The sequence below is a fragment of the Ciconia boyciana genome, chromosome 6, assembly GCF_034638445.1.
Source record: "Ciconia boyciana chromosome 6, ASM3463844v1, whole genome shotgun sequence".
In the NCBI taxonomy this organism is placed as follows: domain Eukaryota; kingdom Metazoa; phylum Chordata; class Aves; order Ciconiiformes; family Ciconiidae; genus Ciconia; species Ciconia boyciana.
In genome coordinates, this window is record NC_132939.1 from 67,855,631 (window position 1) to 67,877,023 (window position 21,393).

Here is a 21,393-nt window from a genome sequence, read left to right on the forward strand (position 1 = left end):
AGATACTTGCTGTATTCATCTGTTTGTTTTACGCTGCATAACTGCATTACCTGCTAAAAATAGAACACTGAATCACGTTACGTCTGGAAAAGGGAAGCTCTGATTTCCTGCTTGTTTTCACGGCTCTGCAGATAAATAGTGGATGGGGCAGGGGGAAGCTGTTTCAGGTAGACTGATAATACTGCATTGTAAATTGTTACTGGAACAGCTGCTTCATTTAGGAGTAATAATTAGGAATCTTTTTCATTTACCTGTGCTGGAGAATAATGAATAGTTCCCCATTCTAGTAAAATGTTTTTGTATAAGCTGCGTATTTGTTCACTTTGGGTCTCTTGGGTATTAGATGCAATGGAAGTTGTACCAATGGCTGCACGGGGTTCGACCAGAAATCCAGATACTCCAGCGTTGGCATGTTGGACAGTGGCAATGACTGAGGAAAAAGTGTATGAAACAGGGCAGGTATTGAATATCTCTGCCTGAAGAGTGAGAGAACATACTTGGCAATCTATGTGTTACAGATGTCCTGAGCTAGAGGTTTGGCATCTGAAACAGCCCTGGAATAGCTTTTATTAATTCAGTTGGTTTTTGAACACTTTTATAGCCTAGTGTGGAAGATACCCTGAGACAGTGAGTTCTGCAATGGAATTACCCAGTATGTAAAAAATACTTGTTTAAAAGTTCTGCCGGACTTCATTGGGTGCCTCTAAGCTCTTATTTTTTAAGAAATACTGAAAATTTCCCCCTTTCCACCTTATTTATGCTGGGCATGATTGAATAGACCTTCAGCATGTCATCTGGCAAGGTGAAGTCTGTTTAATCTCTTCTTGACTGGAAGTCCTTCCGTAGCTTTGTGATTATCCTTTCTCCTCCACAACTTTTCCTTTTCTAAGCTGGAGGACACCAGAACTATTGTCATCGCGCAAGATTTGGGTGCCCAGGGGATTTAGAGTGGCATCTCCCTGCTCTCCGCTTCTGAATTCCTCTCCTCTCTTTATCATGTACTGGGAGTATGAGAATTCAAGTTGAGATAACTTCAAATTCTCTTTCCTAACTAATAATAGATACCTGACAGCTTATTACTATGTATAGAAAATTGTTTTTTCTCACCCGTGTTTCTTCTTTGCATTTATGGACACTTAATTTCACATGCTGTCATTGCTGAAGCATTCAGCATTACAAGATTGATTCTTCCCCCCTGCCCCGACTGTCCCAAAACATTTGCAGCAGTTGCAGGCTTTATTTCATGGCCCTTGTTTTCTGTGCAAAGGCACAGGTTCCAACCCGCGCACCTCTGGAGCTCTGCGAGGAGCCTATTCTTTAGTCCTGTTCTGCAGTCCCTTTCGATCAGCTGTTTGTTGACAAGAGGATTTTCTTCCTTAGGCAAGAATAATTTTGAGGTTTTAGCAAAAAAGGAATTTTTGAAAGGCTTTTTGGAAACTCATGAATATTGTTCCTGTTGGATCATTTTTATTTTCCTGCTCCTTAGCTCCTTCAGAGGCTGCTGGAAGATGTGACTTCAGCCTGCGTAAGCAAAACTAATTAACCCTTTTGTATGTTTGTATATTTATTAATTTGTTACAGAAATGAGACTTACTGGTTCATAGCCCCTAGCTCTCCTTGGCCTTCGAAACAAATCTCTCATTCCCTTGGTACCTGGGCTGATTTAAGCCAAGTCACACCAGAATAAGCAGTGCAGGATTGACTGAGTCCAACTGATGGCTTCTTCTGAAACCCCCTCCAGCTGTGGAAGTTTTACTCAGGAATATGTAGCAAAATGTTTGCAGCACTTGCACTGTCCTGTAGATGACAGGCTTTCCACACCCGACGTAAAAGTGTGCGTGAGTATTCCTGAACAGAGGAATTCAGAGGTGAAAACGGTGCCGTAGCTTGCCAGCGCAGTTCTATTGGTGAACTTGAATTCACCGCAAACCCTGGGAGCAAAATGCTGATTTGGAGTCTGTCCTGCCCGCTGTGGTTAAGTACATAAGAACTGAAGCATTTAAGTAATCTCATTTCAAAGGTCTTTAAACTGTCAAAACATTGCAGAGAAAGGTCAGAAGTGCAAGTTAGAAGTTAAAAAGTCCTGTGAGAACCCAGCGTGTTGAAGGGCGATGACTGCCCAGCAGAGTCCTTCAGAGAATGCTGTTTAGAAACTGGTTTCTGCACTTTTTTAAAAAAGGTTAGTGTCTACCAGCACCCACCCAGCTGCGAGGTGGTGTGAATGTTGTCAGCTGTACCCAGTGATGTGAGCCTCGCATCTGAGTTTGACCAGAGTCATCCTTGTGAGAGCAATGGATGCCTGTGGAGAAGCACATATGGTGCCTAGCTAGAGTACCTGGTGTTCTGTATTCAAAACATGGACCTGATAGTAAGTGATTTTTGGAGGTCCAGGAGGCAAAAGGTTATGGAGAAAACAAAGAACGTTTCTCTCCCTGTCAACAAGTTTCCTGCTAAGCCATCTGAAAAAGCCATCTGATACATACTTAATATCAAACCCACCAGTTGCAAGGATTAAGTAGTGAAGAAGGGATGGAACAATGCAGTTTGAGCAAAGTACCTTCTGTAAGTGACTCTGTGCTGTGGAAGCTGGAAGAGTTCCTGTTGCCTGCCTTAGGGGTGGAGAAGGGAATGGCAGTAAAAGCTAATTAAATATAATCTGTAGAAATCACCTTTAAACATGTGTTCAAGTGTCTGGGTTCAAACAACGTGTTGTGGCTATAAATTTTGAAGTTGGCAAAGCAGTGAGTTCTACTTCAACTCAAAACCACCGGTGCTGTGGTAGAGTCTCATGTTACAACTTCTGACCTGAAAAGTTACTGAAACTTTATTGAAATACACCATAAACATCCATGTTGGTGTAGGCTGCAGCTTTGGGGAGCGCAAGGTGACCCTCTGAGCTGGACAGCAGCACCGCCTTGGTGGTGCTGGTACTGGACAGGTCACCTGATAGTTTCTTGCAGCACTTGGGCAGGGAAAAAAGCACTTACAGAATTAACTGCAAGGAAACAGGAGATGGTGACGAGGCAGGACAGCCAGGATGCTGACACCCAGCTGAGAGCAACTGCACAGCAACTTCAGCCCAGAGGCAACAGCTCCTCAACTCCATTGGTTTGTCCAACAGCGAAAGGCACAGTGTGGGTGACATGGGTTTTCTTCCCAGAGCCAAAACTTACCTCACAGGGCATCAGAGGATACCTGGGCACTGACATGGATGATCATTGCTTCCTCAGAACAGGACAGAACTAGCTTAAATGTTTTCTTCAGGAGTCTGTTCATCTTCTCTGGTCTTCATGAGTTACACAGGAGGGATGTGGACTGTTACATGCACGTTTCTGAGATTCTCTCCAGCCCACTGCTAATTGTTTCTTTACTTTCTCTAGCAGTAGCATGCAGAAGTGCTGTGCCAGAAACTCACCCACGCAGCTACAGCAGTGTCTCTTCCTCCCATATTCACATAAAACCCCACCCACTTGGTTTGTCACAGATCTTCAGTATAAAAGCTCCTTCTGTTGGAAAGAGGGGTCTTGTTCCTAAATATCACTGAATGCACTAAGAGCGGAACCGTGATGTTTTAGAATGAGTTCTTACTAGTTCATAAGGAGAAAGCACTCCAGCAGGAACATTTTCATGCTTGACTTTCCTTTGGTTTAAAGCTAGAGCTGAGGTGTTTTTTCGAACAGCTCCAGTGAAGTAATTTTCATCTAGCTACATTGCCCCAGCATGAGTCTCTTACAAAGGCAGTAGAGAAGGAGTTACCCTTCACCTCTCCCCCTTTTCCGTCCCCTACACACTGGAGCAGAAGCCAGCCTCTTGGCACTGGAAGTCTGAACTTAGCTGTGAGGAGCTACAGACTATTTTGTTTCCTCACAGATCCTGCCTTCACGTCCAATTGCTCATCCCAAGTCTCACGCTACGTAGAACAGAGACGAAGTCAAAATGAAATTCAGTGGCTGCTTTGACAGCCCGGCCTCCCTTCCATTTGGTAAGTACACTGAAGCAGGCCGTAGCATGTCAATGTGAAAACATCAGCGTACCAGTTCAACAGCAGCAGAGGTGCATGCTGTCAGTACCAAGTGGTGCTAAACATGAAGTAGTCAGTGTGTCAGAGATATTATTATATTGAAAACAAGCTCATTAGGCATGCAGGCCACCGGCAGAACAGTAACGAACACAAACACACTTCCAGGTGTTTTTAAGGCAGTGAGTATTAGACTGCCAAACAGAGGAAGATGCTGCATGTCCTGGAGGATGTCATCTGCCCCCCCCCAACATTTTATACACGGATTTGGAAGCGGGCAGCCGCGTCACACAGGCAGTAGCGATGAGAAACTAAAGGTCAGGGGTGAGGTGTCTCGTCCAGGTGTCTGCTGCAGCCACGTAGACATAAAAATACACCACGCCAGTATTAGTTATCGTGATACCGATCTTAATATTGTATCCTTGGTTGCCAGATGTGCAGCTAGGTTCTCTCGAAAGTCATGGAGGTAATTGTATTGCTGAAAAAGCACAACCAGATTTGTAATGAGTGCTCTATACTTTCAGAAGAGGCACTACCCATCTTAAAAAGTGTTTGATACCCCAGGATGAAAACTGCACCCTCTAGTCTATTTATTTGTTGTTCTTGTGCTTACTCCAACTCCTCTGGAATTTTTCACCATCAGACACAGATTACATGGATCTTGGCTTGGATCCTGTGGTTCCTCATAAAGGGCACATGTGAGCTCAAGGTAAGGCAAAACACGTTCCTCATCGGTGAGAGTTTCATGTCAGAATTCAAAGCTGCTTTATTTGGGTCACCAAGAGTATTACTCTCTCCATAATGAGGCCGTGATGCAGAACACAGCCTTTAGCTAGTATGGTGATGTACAACAGTTTGTACTAAGAGGTCTTAGGTCAATTCATAGATCATGTGGAGTATTAATATGCAAGTGTTCAAAATGAGATTAAAATGTTGGTCAGCAGAGGCTAAAGGCCAGATCATCCACCCCAAGTGACTGTGAGGGCTTCTCATTATAACATTTGTTCGTATCCTTCCCTGCATTCAACCAGGGATGCAAGCTGCTCCCCCCCTGCCCCTTGGTTTGCAGAAAACTGATTTTTAACAAGTAGTTTGAACAAGATTTGCCTTCCAGACAGGCTTAGAGCTAACAAAGAGACAGTCTTTAGGCAACTCTTTCTCCTCAGAAAGTACTATCTTGTAAACTTTTTAAATGTCAGCTCCTCTTTCCTGTACATAGAACTGTTTTAAGAGCATGTAGGACTCGTATCAACAGAAATAGGTACACAGAGTAGCTAAAAATGCCACCAAAAGAAGAAAAAACCATTACGTTCAGCAACTTAGGCCTCCCTCCATGTAGGTTTTAACACTAGCACTAGGGATACTTCTTAAAAGACGACTGCCAGTAAATCAATGTGATAGCTACAGAGGATGAACATGGCTAGCTAGGTTAGGAAGATGGAGCAAAACCAAGGCAGAAAAATGAAGCAGAAGTCCAAGTTGTGAGGAGAATGTGACAACATTCTGACAAACAGAAAAAGGGACTCATTAGTGAGTGATGAGCAGTGATAAGGAGGAGAAAGCAACAAGTTACTAGTGATGGTGAGGAGCAGACAGGGAGAACAGCTGCTGAGTTCAGTAGAGGCAGAACAAGACAGAATTGGCATGAAAGCAGAAAGCTAGAAGCAGCTCAAACCCAAGAGAGCAGCAGGGGCACCAGCTATGGAGCATCTCAGAAAGACAGAGGGATCTCTTTGTGAAGCAAAGGAGAGGGCTGTGCGAGCTCTCCGCTCTCGTTGACACGTGTATTACCTGTTGTAGCGTCATTACCTTGATGGTCTGTATCGCCCCAGATCCTCTCAAGTTTCTGAGGCTGTCTATCGCTTGCTGAGGTGCCAGCGCATCCGAAAGCCAAAGCAGGAGACACGCAGCTACTGTAAGGGAAAGGTATATACGCATGTATGCTACTGAGCTCCTCTTGCTGTACGCAGTACCACTCTCGCACAGTAATAGGTTTGTTCCACGAAAACCGCTCTAGCAAAACTTGGCCTCGTCATATCAGGGTCACATGTCTGTTGGATCTTTTGCTGAACACTATTTGTTGGCACTAGCCCCATCTGCCTGCTGCTCCTGCCCAAGCCTGCGGGCTTTGGAAACAGGCAAAAACCCTCCCACTTCTCCCCCCCCACCTTTCTAGCAGCATTCGGGAGGCAAATTCTAAAGTCTTTCCAAGAACAGATCCCAGTACACCCAGTTAATTCCCCTTTGTGTCTTCCGACTGCATTTGCTTTTTTGGCAATATCACCACCCCGTCCTTCTGGGGCACACACAATAACTAATGCCCCTGCAAGCTTTAGTGGGGACATTGGGCTGAAGAAAGATACAGAGGAATAGGTTCATCTCCTTTTCTTGAGATGTTCAGGGAAGAGGGAAAAGTACAATCCTATCAGTCAGAGGAGACTAAAATTTGCAGTGAAAACAGAGAAAGAGCCAGAAAGTAAGACAGAACTTTCTATCAGCCTCAGTGAAAGACTGACCCTGCCTGACCTTCCATCCCCTCACCTACATAGTCAGAGCTATACCATGACATACTTATCTCACTCACCACAGTTTCTATACAGGCAGCTAACGTTACTACCATTTGACAACACCTTTCCCAAGAAATGGGCTCCCAAGAAACATTCACTAGCCTGCTACCTGCAGTGGCATTTTGCATTGTAACCACAGGTAAGCTTCAAGCAGAATCTGGCTCCTTTAGACAGTGCTGTCTGACGAGAATGGGTTTGTGAGGCGGCTTAGTTAGTCAGGCATTGAGAGGGGGAAGACAACTGCTTACTGAGACATGAACGTCCAAGGCCACCGTAACAGCTGAAAGAGAAGAAAACATTTGGTTGTAACAAGCTGTAGTACACCACAACACTCAGAACCCCCAATACGTAAATGTACGGACACAATTCTTGCCTTAATATAATCAAGAGGAGCAGTGGTACAAGGAAGTTAGAATTTCTATAGAAATACCTGCAAAGCTATCTCCCATTTATTCTTCAGACCTTCCTTAAGCAATGTCTTTCTAGAGAAACTGCAATTTTAAAGTTCCCCTTCATCCATGGTAGTAGTCCCAAAGGCACAGGACAGAAAACCGTGTGAAGATGGACAACTTCAATTTTCTTTAAATCCTACTCCAGATTAAGGCTTTGATGATAGTTGTGAGCTAATGATAGCAGCAGGGTTCTGCATCAGCAGGAAGCCCAAGGACTCAGTGGATGCCTGTGCAGGGAGCTGCCAGCAGTATCATCCAGGGAACATGGAACTTGGAAAGCTCTTCCCCTCTACCCTGAGCTCAGCTACAAATGTCTAAAGAAATTACTTTAAACCAGTTTCATGCAATTTAAGAGTGAGTTTTGCACTGCTGGAACCCACCGAGTCCCTGATAAACAGCCCCGGGGTGTGTTATTCTCTGACAACAGTGGCTTTAGCTTACAACTCCTATTGTACACCTGATATCCAACTAGGCTAGCAGCAAGGAGTCATATGGTGCCATTCAACACACACTTTGAAGCGCCTGCTGGACAGAGCTAGGGGAAATGGGAGATTCAAATCTTACAAAGGACAAGTTAGCTCCAAAAGGGTGCATGAGGAGAAACAAGCAGCTTTTCACAGCTTGAACTAACCCTAAAGAATGCAATTGTCATTTGAAAGGATTCTGTTTCAGCTGGGCATGCATCTAGAGAGAAGCTGGTATCTTTTACAGGAATGTGGGGTGAAAGGGAGGCAGCCAGAACCTACTGTATGATTGTTTTCCGGTTACTTTCCAGGCAGCTTCTGAGCTCTTCCAGAATTTTGGAGCACATGGCAATGTCAGGAGCATCCCCATCAGGAATAGGATAGTGGTGCACACAGATCCCATGCTGTTGGTAGGTGTCTATAAGGTTGGGTACTCGGTATTTGAAGAGCTCTCCTCTGGTACAAAGCACAACTATATCCTGGGTCCCATAGTTCTTTAGTTCTTCTGCCAACAGATTAAGACACTTGCAAATAAACAAAAGCTTATCAAGCTTAAGGATAAACAGATAAGTGACATGGTACTGATTCTCTTGTTTAATCTTTGAGGTTAAGACAATAGCAGTTAGCAATTTTGCTTTGAGCAGCATTTACTTTCACTGAGTCTCTCCCACATTTGCCTTCAGGTAACCCATGAGAGGAATTTTCTAGGTTCAGAGTGAGTCTTGAGACAAGCCTTGCTAGAAAGCATGTTAGCACTCAGAACAGTCTGTTAACTGCTGCCAGCTTAAGCATGATTCTGTCCCACCTCCAGCTGTGGCCAGGCCCAAATACTCTGGGTTTTTGCTGTTTGTCTCTGCTCTTCTAGTGTTTACAGATGAAAGCTCAGCAAAATCTTTACGTGATTTCATCTTTTCTATCCCAATCTCATTTTTCTCTGGGAAGAGGAGATTACAAGTTTGTAATTCATCTTGGTCCTAGCTGTTTTGAAGATGCCTTCTCCTGCATGTGACTTAGCAGACCTCATGGTTACTGTGAAAGATACGCAGATGCCTGTATAGCTCCAGCCTGGAAATACCCTGACTACTTCTCCAATATTTGGTAGAGAAGCCACAGAGAAAGTGGCACTGCACGCTTGCAAGTGATATCTAGTACTCATAACGGTGACTGTGCCAAGATATTTGCTGCATCTCCAAGCACAGTGTTACCAAAACTCAGACAGAGATCACTGTCAGGCATACCCCCAGCAAGACTTTGTAAAGAACTGCTATGCATTCTAACATTATGGCATGTTAGACAGACAATTATAGCATCCATGATAGAAGTACGAATAAAATGCCACCACCTCTCAAAGTCAAGCCATGTTTTAGATACCCAGCATCTGGATCCTTATGCCCGAATTAGACAAACAGCAACTCCAGCAGTCTCCAGACTAAGCCAAGGTAAACATGCTTTCAGTAGTAACATGCTTAGTAACATGCTTTCAGTTTACCTGCATGTTGTTCTCGCCCATTACACGGAAGTGAGAGGCACTTATACACTGGCCAGAAGACTCACCTATGTCTTTCTGAAGATTTCTTCTAACATCCTTAAACCTGCACCCTAAAACAAATTATGAATGACAATTACCACTCCAGGTAAGTGACATTTATGGAATAGCTGCTACAGCTGAAGAACAGAGCACAGACAACCTCCCACCAAAACCAAAGCAAACAACAAAGCCACACCCCAAATAAAACACAGTTCTTATTTTTGCAAATAGATCACTAGCACAGAAGACAGTTTAAACATTATTATCTGCTTAATACTGTAATGTAATAGGATTTAAAAAAACTGCCCAAGTTTTTAAGCTGCTATGGATTTTCCAGATCAAAAGTTTTTGGATATTATAAATTAGGGTACAGCTTAAAAAAAACACAACACAACCCTCCCCCCCCAACCACAAAATAAAAACCACCAGCAAATAAAAGGGCTGGATATAGATCACTGAAGAGTTGCCTGGTTGACTGGAAGGAAAGTAAATTCCCTGTTCTGTAATACTCAGCACAAATCACATCAAAAATCCTCCTAACGATTCAATCTTCAGCGTATCGCCACTTCCATTTTCTCCTCAGATCATGCTACCAAGGCATTTTTGCAACCCCTACAGAATACTGCACTGCGATATTCACAGCTACTATTTGGTTTGTGAGATGTAATTGCTCAAAATATTTGCACTGTCCTCCCTGTCTCTCCCCTCCTTCACTCACAGCCCCATAAGCACACAACCTTTATGCCTGCCCTGACAACAGCCAGGATTGTTCATATCCCGAAACAGTTTTTGAAAGCATGACAGCAGAATCCTGAAGACCAAGAGCTGTATCGGCAGGGCTAAGACCAGAGGTTAGTACCTGAAGATTAAACAGCCATTACATGAACAGCTCAGGTAGCTAAAAAACATAATGCAGCTATTTTTTGGCATACATGTTACCTGGCGTTCAAGTGTTAGTGGGATTTTCATCAGCACTAGCCATCACCCACTTCAAGATACCTTAAATTCAAATATTATTCAACGCTTGTTTTCTAGTTCTTTAGCGTGGTATTAGTCCCAAGCTTGTATTTCTCAGAGTTGGCTAATGGAAGTCGAGTAACTGCTTTAAATGTAGTAGGGAAAGCTCACATTGTCACCACCAGCAGTTCTATCTCTTTTGTGACCACAGGAGATTCACCATGACTGCAGGTTTGGTAGTTAAAAATGCAGTGAAAGCTTATATGTTTATTTTTATATCGTGGCCATAGTAGTGCAACCCAGATGCTAAAGGAGAGCAGTACAGAACTGTCAGCATGGCGAGTGAGTGTAATTTGAGCCCAATATATCTTATAAAGGAATTATTTGTCAAAGCAGTCTTGTTTCACTTATGTTGTTGCTTGTTATAAGTAGTGGGTCAGGCTATAAAGCTAACTATTTTAAATGACAGTGGAAGACAGCCACTATTCTCTTACCACTCTGCCAGATGATCTTGCATTAAGATATTCTCTTGATTAGTCTTGGTATTTCTGAAACAATTATTCCAGTGGTAGATTACAGAACAAGACACCCCGCTAAGTAAATGGAACACAGAATTTTGGGGTAGGAGATATTACCTCCCTTCAGCATCAAACTTGCCTGCACATTTCAGCGAGTGCTTCTTACCTGGAAGAGAACATAATCCCAGGAACTCAGAAGAGTAGACAGGAGACAAAGACAACCTATCAGAAAATAAAAAAATAAGATAATAAAAAAAATCAGAACAGAACATTTTGATTATTTGAATAGAGATAACTCACTATGCGACATTCCTTTTCCGTGGGGGCGTGAGAAGAGTTACCTACCTATAATTTAATTTTAAGAATAAAATGGAAGTATTCCAGTATAATTTCTACAGCACCAGACAAGGGAGTCACACATTTGGTAGTGTGCTTCATCACAGACCCCTGCCCAAGAGGAAGAGAGAAAGTGTTGACAAATCCCCACGTTAGCACAGAGATACTTGGGCTAGCATGACCGACAGCAATTAGCAAACGCCTCCAAAAGCAGACCTGGCCCCACATCCACTGACTGCTCCTCAGCACCAACTTAATCCCTTTTCAGGGGCACCGTCAGGCCAACTACAACCTCAGCCCTCGCTCTGGCAGGTCACCAGAGCCCGGCACGGCTTTCCTTCAGGAGACAACTCCCGTTTTACAGCAGTGGGATTTAACCCAAACGCCCGCGTAGTTTCTGAGGGAAAAGACACCCGCGCCCGCCCCGGGGCGCGTCTCACCAGGAGATGGGGAGCGGCCTCAGGTCCTCCTCAGCGGTGTCCTCGTCAGAGGAGTCGAAGTCGCCCGCTTGCATGGCGCAGGGCTGCGGCGGGAGAAGAGCGAGGAACTCACCTGAGGGCCGGAGCCCGCCCTGCCACCTCGGCTGAGCCGGCGCTGAGGCGATCCCGACCCCAGGGATCCCGACCCCGGGGATCCCGACCCCGGGGATCCCGACCCCGGGGATCCCGACCCCGGGGATCCCGACCCCGATCCCGATCCCGGCCCCGGCCCTCACCGGCTTCACCATGGCGCTGCTCCCCGGCCACCGCCGGTTTGAACTGTCCCCGCCCACTCGGGCCACCTCATTGGCCAAGCTCTTCTCTCCCTTCGTCCAATAGGAAGCTGTCGTCCAATGGAAAGCCAAGTGGCTTTCCCTACGGCTTCACGAGAGGAGCATTCTGATTGGTGAGTAGCGAAGGAGAGGCGGGCTTAAAAAAAAGCCGGCGGCGGAGATCTTTGCGCTGATTGGCTGAGGCGGTGTGGCGGGAAGGGGCTGTGTCTCGAGCCGCAGGAGGCCGTTGGGGGCGGGGCGCTGTGAGGGCTCTGTCAGGGGCTGGGCGGGCGGCTCCCCTGCCCTTAATCCATTTTTAAAGGCGGTTTCGCGTTTCTGACTGAAAAAGGGATGCAAGTGGGTTTTCGCTGGCCTGTAGTGAATTGGTTTCAAATTTCCCCGGGCCTTTTCATCTGTGGCGCTCTTCCTGAGATAAATGTGGTGCTGGAAAGCGAACATGGAGTAGTCCTCAGACTCCTGCAGCACTGGCCTTTTATTTCTGTTTGTCTCTGGTGGTCTTATATGGTGCGCTTAGTGCAGATGGGGTGGGAGGGAAAAGTTGAAGGGAAGGGATGGGCCCTTCCTGAAAAGTCAGCCTGTGGGATCCAGAATCTACATCCACACAGGCTGTGACTAAGACATGGAGGCAGATGCGAGCCTTCACTTGCAGCACATGTGAGAGCAGGGGTGTGCTTGAGTTTAGTGGGTTGGAGTGCAGTTTGGTGGCCCTTTTTGGCATTAGCATGAGTTTTCTGTGTGGCTGTGGCCTTTGTGGGTGCAGGGGAGTTTTCAAGGGGCCCCCAGGTGCCCTGCAGAGGTTTTGGGTGGTCAATTCTCGGTGCAGAGAAAACAGGACCTTCTAAAAGCAGAAAATGAACAATGCTTGCTCTTTTAAACCATGAACTTAATGTCAAATATTCTGGCAGCAGTAGGACATCTAGCTCTTGGCCCTGTTCAGACCTCACAAATGTGCCCTTAGTGTTGTTGCTTAGGTAGCTGACTTGCAACTCCATGCAGAAGGAAAGCTGAAGGTGGCTGTAGTGTATGCTCTTGTGGGATCTCATGGAAAATTCAGGCTTAAAGCAATTAGATGCATCCACATCCTGTTCTTGTCATGGCCCTCTTTTCTAATGTTCTGTGCAAGTAGGTTTTAGGGATATTGCATGGAGTTTTTATCTTAGCCTAACTAACACGAAAGATGGCTCTAGGGAGGAAAAAAAAAGGATTCTGGCTGCCTGATTTTTAAGAGCTAGGCTGTTGCCCATGGTTAGGGCATTTTAGTAGACCTATTCTTGCAGCATTTCTGCTTTATTGTGCCGGTAACTCTGGCCATTAATTAATAGGGGAAAATGCATAAATTGATAGTGAGGAATTTTGTTTTTAAAGATTTTATTAAGACATTTCTACAGTCTGTGCTTAGACATGTGTAGAACTATGTTGAAGGAGCCAGGCACGAACAGTGATTTTTTGGCATTGATCTAGAGGATAATGTATGGTCACAGAGACTTTCAAAGATGTTGTTTGAAGTCAAAAGTATGGTTGTGTACAAATTCCTTAAGTGGTTTGAGTTTGGTGGGATTCCTGGTAGGGCCAGTGCAAGATCTCCAGGTGGGCAGATTTTAGATTTTAGTTCTACATTAGTAACATTGGTTCCACAGCTGGAGGTTTTCATGAAACCTGCCTGAGAAGAATTGTGGAAGCAAATTGCTTGGTATCACAGGATTTAGGGTAGGTTCAGGGAATGAAGAAACAGATGATGAGAGGATCAAGGAGAAGATCAGATTATTAAAACCAGAATATGATAGCAGATGTACAAAAATCACATTACTGAGCATAACGGGGAATTAAAACTATGGAGATGTTGCGGACTAAGGTGAGAAATGGGAAGAAACGTCCTAAAAATTGAGGCAACATGAGGACAGCCAGCCACTGTAGCTGCAAACATCATTTTAACAACTCCTACAGCCACTGCATGAAAGAACAGGTAAGTTGTTTGCTTCTGTTCGGTGTGTTTTTAGCTCTGGTCCCCGTAGAGATTATGTGCAACACTTGTCATGTTTGATATAGATGTGAAATTTGCCATATTTTTTTCCCCGTGATTGATTTTGCCTGTTCACATGAAAGGTATTGCAGACTTTAACTCTGACAATTATATCTTTATGGAAGCAGTGACATGAGACTGATTAAATAAAAAAAAAAATAGCAATGATGATAATGCTCCTGGTTGTTCTTTGGAAAGATCAAAGGAATTTTCTGGAGTTTGGGTGCCTTCACGTGGTAGGAATCAGTATAGTATTGCATGGAATCTAAAATGGTAATAACAGCTGGTAATGCCAAGGAGTCTGCAAAATGTGAGGCTAGAGCTTGGGGTCTGTTGTGGCAGAAATGAATAGGCATAGTATGTAAGTGGGAAATCTGAAGTAAATGTAGGAAAAAGGTTGGGAAAAAACCCCCAAACCTGTGAGATTCCTCGTTACCCTAGACATCTTGCAGCATTAAATGACAAATATTATATTTATTAGCTGACTCCATGTTAGGGTTGTCTGTTTATGTCTTAAACTGAGCTGTTGCCCAGCACATCAAATTGTCATGTGCTGAAGCATCTAGATCAGCTTGTTTGAGATTATAGGAAAGACTAACAGGAGTTGGTCTGCAAGGAAGCATCCTTTTGGCATATAAAAAGGAACACATTAACATCAAGGCTTTACCTTCTGGAAATTTTTGTCAGTTTATAGATTGGAAGCCTGTGCAAAGTGAAGAAAAATAGTCACAGGCATGGGCTGAAATACATAGTTTGGAAGATGAAGAAGGTATGATTTAACCCGAATTTTAATTGGGCTTCTAGATAAGTGGTTGGGCCAGGAACTGTCTACAAATACCTAAGGGGAGGGCATAGAAAAGATGAAGCCAGACTCTTCTTAGAGGTGCGTAGCAGGAAGAGAAGAGACAATGGACAAAAGTTGGAACGTGGGAAGTCAGTACTCATTATAAGAAACGGATTGCTTACCGCGAGTGTGCTCGAGCAGGGGAGCGGAGAGGCTGTGGGATCCCCATCCTTGGGGGTACTCCAGCCGTGGCTGCACAAGGCCTGAGCAGCCAGTCCTGCCTGGGCCTGCCTTCAGCAGGAGGTTGCACCTTTGGGGTCCCTTCCAACCTACATAATCTGTGATTCTGTAAAACCTGGATGTAATTGTAGTTGGGAAATGCTTGATGGGCATTTTTGTACTCTAAAGCATTACCTTGATTGCTTTGCTTGAATTTTTTCCTTTTCCTTCTTGTCATGTGCTTGGCTCTGTGTGGGTAAACCCTCTTTCCTGGTGCAGATACCCTCTGGGCCCACTTAGCTTTGATCACTTTCAAGCAGGGACATTACCTTCTCTGTGTTAAATGCTTGATATACAGTGGGGATTGTTATGGTACTCTAAATAAAGAATATTTTTTCTTTACAAGCACAGGGAATATCAAAGAATGGTAGTTGTTGGGAAAGGCTGATATCTTAGTGGTTCCATTTGCCATCATTCATTTATCAGTCTTTTCTGCCAGGTATTGTAATATCTTTGCATCTTATCCAGAGGTAAGATTGATACCAATTGTTTCTGAAAATATGTTTAAGACTTTCTTTAGTCTACATTAATTGCATTATCCCAGGGTTTCATATCCTAACGCAGGTAACTATTGCCTTATTTGTTCATAATATTCTTCAAGTTTTGAGGAAAAATAACCTTGACAACAACAATCAATAAGAATTTGACTGGTAAGTTTGTGCTTACATGGTAGCAGCTTGGGGTTGTGTTTTTTTGGTTGGCTTTTTGCTTTGAGAGAGATAATAACGCTTATGTTACATGACATAAGACACTTATGCCTCTAATGCAGGAATAAATACTCTCCCAGAGATATTAAAAATAATTTGCAGTGAGGTGGGTCAAACAGCAAGATTTGCCAAGGGGCCCTATGTCCCAGACTTTAAATACATGTATGTAGAATGGGTTTGTGGTCTGGCAGCGAAATCTGCATACAAAATTTGTAATGTAAGAAAATGGTGTATGAAAATCCAGGCAGGTCTGGTGGGTTAGCTAAGAATTTTCTCATGGACCCGATGGTGACTCCTGTGAAAGCAATCCTATTCAAACCTATCTGGGTTTCAGGTCGCTTTTATTTCTCATTTCTCAATAAACAGTCAAGCTCCTGAGAGCCAGCTGGCTTTCAAATGTTACTCTGGTTATACCTGGCTCTCATGTCTGTGGGCACCAAACCAAAGACAAAGTGAAGATCTTTGTACCCCGAGTTCATAGCTTGTCATACCAGTGAAGTGTTAAAATTCTGATTGCCAGACAAATACAGTTAAACCTAACCTGGTTGTGCTGTCCTTGGGTCAGCTCTCATCCCTGGGGACGGTGGAGTGGTTCATATATATGTAGTATCTCCTGTCTGCTATTCTGCACTCAGGTTTCCCAGACAAAATAAATAATGGATTTACAGGTCAAAGCCTGGGAGTGAACTAGTATGTATGCAGTGGAGACAGCCAGGCACTAGTGTGAAACAAGGAGTGAACAGATTTGATGGTATATTGTCTTAGCACGTATCTTATTCAAAGATAAACTGTTAACAAACAAGCTATGTCCTTTTCCTGCAAGGAGCCAAAATGAGATCTGAAATGTCCAAACCATCAAAATAATTTTAAGATCATTGGTAACTGATTATTCCAAACAAACATGTAATGCCAAAGACTTGTTAGTCACCTCTCATTTCATATCTCAGTTTCTGGAAGTTGCGTTTTAGGAAGACTAATTAATATATGTAGTGTTCCAAGAGATGCACTGTAATGTCTTTGGGAGCACTCCACCGGTGACATCACCAGAAGATCCCACGGGGCATCATTTCAATTTTTCAGATTGTTGTTTTTGGAGGAGAAAAAAATAATAGCAAGCAATCAAAATTTTCAAGCATTGAAAATTTTGACTTTAAATTGTATGTTTGTAGAAAACTGAACCGCTACATTAATAAGCTTTACATTGCACCTCACAATGAGGATATGGAAGGAAAATTATTGTTACGTGAGATAAAATTGTGAAAAGTTTGGAGAAACAGTTCTAACTTGAGACACAAAAGAAAATTTTAGAATTGCAAGCACAATTTTGGGAGATTCTGTATGTTTTCCACGTCATTACTTAGTTCTTCAGCTACTCTTGAGTTTTTGTTTGGGTTTTATTCTAAAACTGTGCCAATAAAACATGGACAGAAATATTTGTGAATGGTGATTGCTCCAAGCCAAAGTGTTTGCTGAAGGCAGATTCTTTGCAAGAGACGTTATTTCAGAATAACAAGCAACTACCCTCCTACTCCCAATTTCTTGAGGGAACTTTTTTTTTCTTCACGTGCATGTGGTTTTTCATCGCTTTCCATCACAACCCGAATACATTTGTGGCAGGCAGCTGGCTGGAAACATAAAGCTCGTGGATTGGCTGTCTTTTCTGTCAAAGAAGCTTCGAAACTGTAATTTCTCTGTAGCTCTGAACAAAAACACCCTGCCTGCTGAGAACAGCTGTTGGCTTGCGGAGCGACTTACTTGTGAATATGGTGTTATACGCTGCTGCTGCTGCCATAGAACTGGATTTATGGATTGTTTTGCCAGGACAGTACCATGGAGTTAAGAGTTGAAAGAAAGACAGAGGGGCTTAAGCTCTGTCTAGCTCTATAAATCCAACTTGTCTATTGAATTAAAACCAGAACTGAGATTTGGCCCTAAAGCTGGTGATGAAAAACAGTGTTGTAAAGTAACTGCTGAGGACACAGGTAAATAAAGGAGTATTCCGTGCAGTTTTATAATGGTTACTGGCAATTGTTAGTGGAGATGAATTTCTAAATTTCTAGGCAGGGTGCAGCCCTGCTTTTATTGGGACTAATGACGTAAGTGTCACTGGGATCAGGATATTTTGACTTGCAGTCTTCAACAAATCCCTGTTTATTCTGGATTGAAATGTGAAGCCTTTTATAGCTACAAAGAAGGTCTAGTGCTATTTGGAGTTGAGAATTGTGCCATCCTGTGCAGTTGACATGAGATGGTGCATGTTTCTTGTCTGCCCTTCTTTGTTATCACAGTTCTCTAATTTTTTTATATATATATATATATATAATTTTTTTTCTGTTTGTGTTAAATACACAAAAGTTGTACCCAATACAGTAAAGAAAGTCTCTGTAATGGTATGTTTTGTTTTGTTTCTGTGACTTGTTCTTTCTACAGTGGTCTGTTCATGACCTTGAAGAATCTATTTTGATGGAAATGATTATTTAAAAGCAAGATTTTCCCTACTGTATGATTCCTTTTGTATTTCAGACTGAAATTGCCTGTTAGATGGAGTACAAACTAAAACTATTTTTGACTAAGTTTGTAGCACAGTGTGCTTTGATTATAACTTGACTGTATGAGCCCTACCAGAATACAAGTAATAACCACGGTAATGGCAACAATACAGCAGATAGGTCTGCAACAGTTGTCTTACTGCTCCAAAGCAGGCCATTTGTGGATATTTACATTGCACTGTGTATGCAGCACCATACTTGCCTGTGCAGTTACTTGGTTTACAAGGGATAAAGTCATATTTGCAACAAATACAATGTTGCCTGTGGAGCCCAGCATCAGAAGTTGGTCATTGGCTTGACAAACAATATGAGTATTTTTTTATTCCAAGTTATATGTGGCCATGTAGATCTTGTTCTCTTCATCATGGGACCTACTTGTTCTTTATTATCATTCAAATATCCCTTAATGTCCAACAATAAATACTGTAAAACTTTTGGAGGGTGGAGATCCTGTTTGGAAGCAAAATGATTTGAATTCTTATTAATTTTTTTCTGTATTTGTGGTTTTCGATGAATGTGAAGTTTCAAAGCAATGATCAAAACAGGACATGGCAGGTTCAGTAGGAAAGAAGGAAAGTGTGAAACAGCAAAAAGAGCTTTCAAGGCCAAGTCTTCAACTGATAAGGTTGCCACGTTTGGCTATCCTGGTTTACACTACCTAGAGATCATATTCTCCCTTGGAAATATTATTTGTTTTCTTTTATCAGCTTTGTAGATAATTCTTTCCTATTTAACATCAATCCAGCTAGTATAAAATTGGACCTTTAAAAGGTATACTTCCTTTATGGTAACAAAGATGAAGTGGAAATATTGTATACAGATGAATTTGTTCTTTTTCATTGCACTTATCAAGTTGCTCGTAAGAAGGCTGCAGTGGGGCTAGGGCTTTTGTGTGTTTCTGGCTTGCTCTTCCAGACATTGTCTTTCCAATGATATTAAATATTTGGTCTATGACAGCACAGGTTTTTGCAGTAGAGAGGATATAAAGTCCCAAACAGACAGCTGAATTATTACTTCAGTCATTGTGAAAACAGCAGGAGGTGAAGTTTTGAGTGAGTGCCTGTGAAATAATTTCATGAACCATAATGAAGGTAGAGGAACCAAACCAAATATTTAATAAATGGACATATGTTTAAATTATGTTTAAAGCTCGATAGTCCAGGAAAGTTTTTAAAGGTTCTGGCGTAGTGAATCTTTGTTTTATTTTTACATGCTAGTCAATGGAAATATTATCAGAGCACAAGACCGAATAAATTTACATGTTGTTTTCGTCAATTTTTCCTGTTTTTTTCAGAGCGGTGTAGTGAAAATTAGCTACGGTCTCATCAATTGGGGTGACTTATGAGATACTTAAATGTTCTTAGTCCAGATTTTTCAGCCCAAGAAAGGATTCTAAGCTATCAAAATGCAACTTGGAGAGGAAAAGTGTGATACTAACAATAGTTACTTCCTGCAAAGTGTAAAATCTGATTTCAAGGGACTCGCTCTGGGAGGGCAGAGGAATGAAGGGGGGATGTGGTTGAAGTCAGTGCCAGGGATTAGTATCTGTATCTTCAGTGACTAAAATATATTGCTGTCTCTTGCTGCTTGTGTCTGTGGATACGTGTGGTGACTGTAAGAAACAGAGGTTAAAGCACTGGATGCGAAGTCAGATAATTCTGTCTTTTCTTAGTTCTGTAGTCATTCATCTTAGCCTGTTCCCTTAAACTGTATGTTGGAAAGAAGGGTTTGCCCTGAGAATGTTAGTGGATAGAAGTTACTGGCATGGGTCCAAAAATAAAAACACAGTTTTTGGAAAAATAAATTAGAAAGGAATTTTATTTTGAAGATTTTGCAATGCATCTGGTTTTTCCATTCACTCATCTTAAGTAGTTAGTGAAAAAAATAGGCAGAAGTGTTCCCCAAATGGTTCGGGAAATTTCTTCAGTTAATTAAATCTTGGAGTTTGATCAAAAAGAAGTTAGGTTGCCCAGCTGGCCTAGTAAGATATGTCAGAAGTAGGGAGTCCTTTTTGGCTCCTAAATCTTACTTTTATATTTGGGAATCTAGGAGCAATAGGATTATCAAATTATCTCATTAAATCTCCTGTATAACACAAGCTAATGAATTTCACTGAGCCATCTCCATAGTATTGTTGAAGACTGTAAATAGACAAAAGGATGGCAGCGATCAGGAGCTGAAGTTGGGTGGTGATGACAGAGAGGTCAAAGTGCCATACGTGCCAGAAGCTTGTGCAATGGAAGGAAAACGACTGGATGAATTATACCTACACACTGCCAGCAGGTATGTCATTTATTTTGCTGGGTGTCTACTCATTTCACTTCAGAGAAAATCATCCTGGCTCAAAATGTGGTGATCATAATATCCGTAAGCAAAACGTATCGCCCAAGCGCTTAGTCCAGCCTGTCTGAAGTTCCATCTCCAGCTATGTCCAGTGCTTTACAAAAGCATCGATATTAGCTCAATAGTAAACTTCTGGGGAGACAAGTTCTGCAATCTTCTAGTTGCTTTTTTTTTAAACCCAAATCCTGCACATAGTAATTCGTGATTCACTTGGAATGTCTTTCCCCTCAGCATGAAGTTGGGTTTCAGTGCAACTTGTGTTTTTTAAGTAGGTTTAGGTTTGATGAGCAGTTAGATAGAAAAGACTGTAGGAAAACTCAGCAAAGTTTAGCTGGAAGTGTCATCTTCTAGGTCTCATGGTGCAGGCTTCACGGAGTCTGTGATAGTAAGGAAATATTTGAAGAACCTAAACAACAAAAGAAAAAAAGACGTATTACTTAAGCAGTAGAGCAGAGAACACTATTGGAGGTTAATAGACATCCATCAAAGGTGATGTCATATTTAGATTAAAGGAATAAAACCCCCAAGTTAAATGAAAGGTGATAGTAACACAGCTAAAAATATTTTGAGGAGCTAACTCCCTGGAGATACAAAACTACTGATATGCTTTTTCCAGTCATCTTGGAAGCAGAACTTGCCAGGGAATTTTTATGGCCTATTGACAGTGGTGTAAGAGGAATCCTTCATGAAGATAAGGTTGAAGTTGAAGACTAAATGAATTATTTGAATCAATGTTCTTTGCAGAGTAGCTTAGGGATCTTCCAAGACTAGAGTCTTTCTTTATTCAAGATGTCTCTAAGGAACTGCCTCAAATTATAGTGTCAGTAGAAGAGTTTAAAAAAAAAACCAACCAACCACACAACACAAAACACAATGAAAATGAAGAATAAATGGCTAGAAGCAGAAGGTGTTCTCTCACAAATTTCAAAGGTGTCTACTAATGAGTTCACCAAACTACTCTGGTATGCTGCTACTTTCTCTCTTGAAATGGAATTGAGATCACTGGGATGGCCCGTGACAAACACTAAGCCTGCTTTTGGAAGAGTACTGACAAGGATCTGAGACCTATGTGGGCCTGACTGCCATATTAAATTGGTCG

At 42.5% G+C, this 21,393-nt stretch overlaps 1 protein-coding gene across 4 annotated transcripts; it reads right to left on the bottom strand.

Annotated features, from left to right (window-relative positions):
* Nucleotides 1-4,102: 4,102 nt before the first annotated feature.
* Nucleotides 4,103-11,611, bottom strand: CDKN3 (cyclin dependent kinase inhibitor 3). Of its 4 annotated transcripts, none has more exons than XM_072864611.1 (8): nt 11,556-11,611; nt 11,281-11,363; nt 10,671-10,726; nt 9,056-9,100; nt 7,784-8,006; nt 6,834-6,865; nt 5,828-5,928; nt 4,103-4,496 (listed from the first exon to the last, which is right to left on the bottom strand). In XM_072864611.1, exons 1-8 carry the CDS (start codon nt 11,565-11,567, stop codon nt 4,410-4,412), a joined length of 639 nt encoding a protein of 212 aa, XP_072720712.1. In that variant the 5' UTR covers nt 11,568-11,611; the 3' UTR covers nt 4,103-4,409. The 4 variants fall into 4 exon arrangements, with proteins under 4 accessions (XP_072720712.1, XP_072720710.1, XP_072720711.1 ...); XM_072864609.1 differs by having other exon boundaries at nt 5,810-5,928; XM_072864610.1 differs by having other exon boundaries at nt 5,828-5,931.
* Between the last annotated feature and the right edge of the window lie 9,782 nt (nt 11,612-21,393).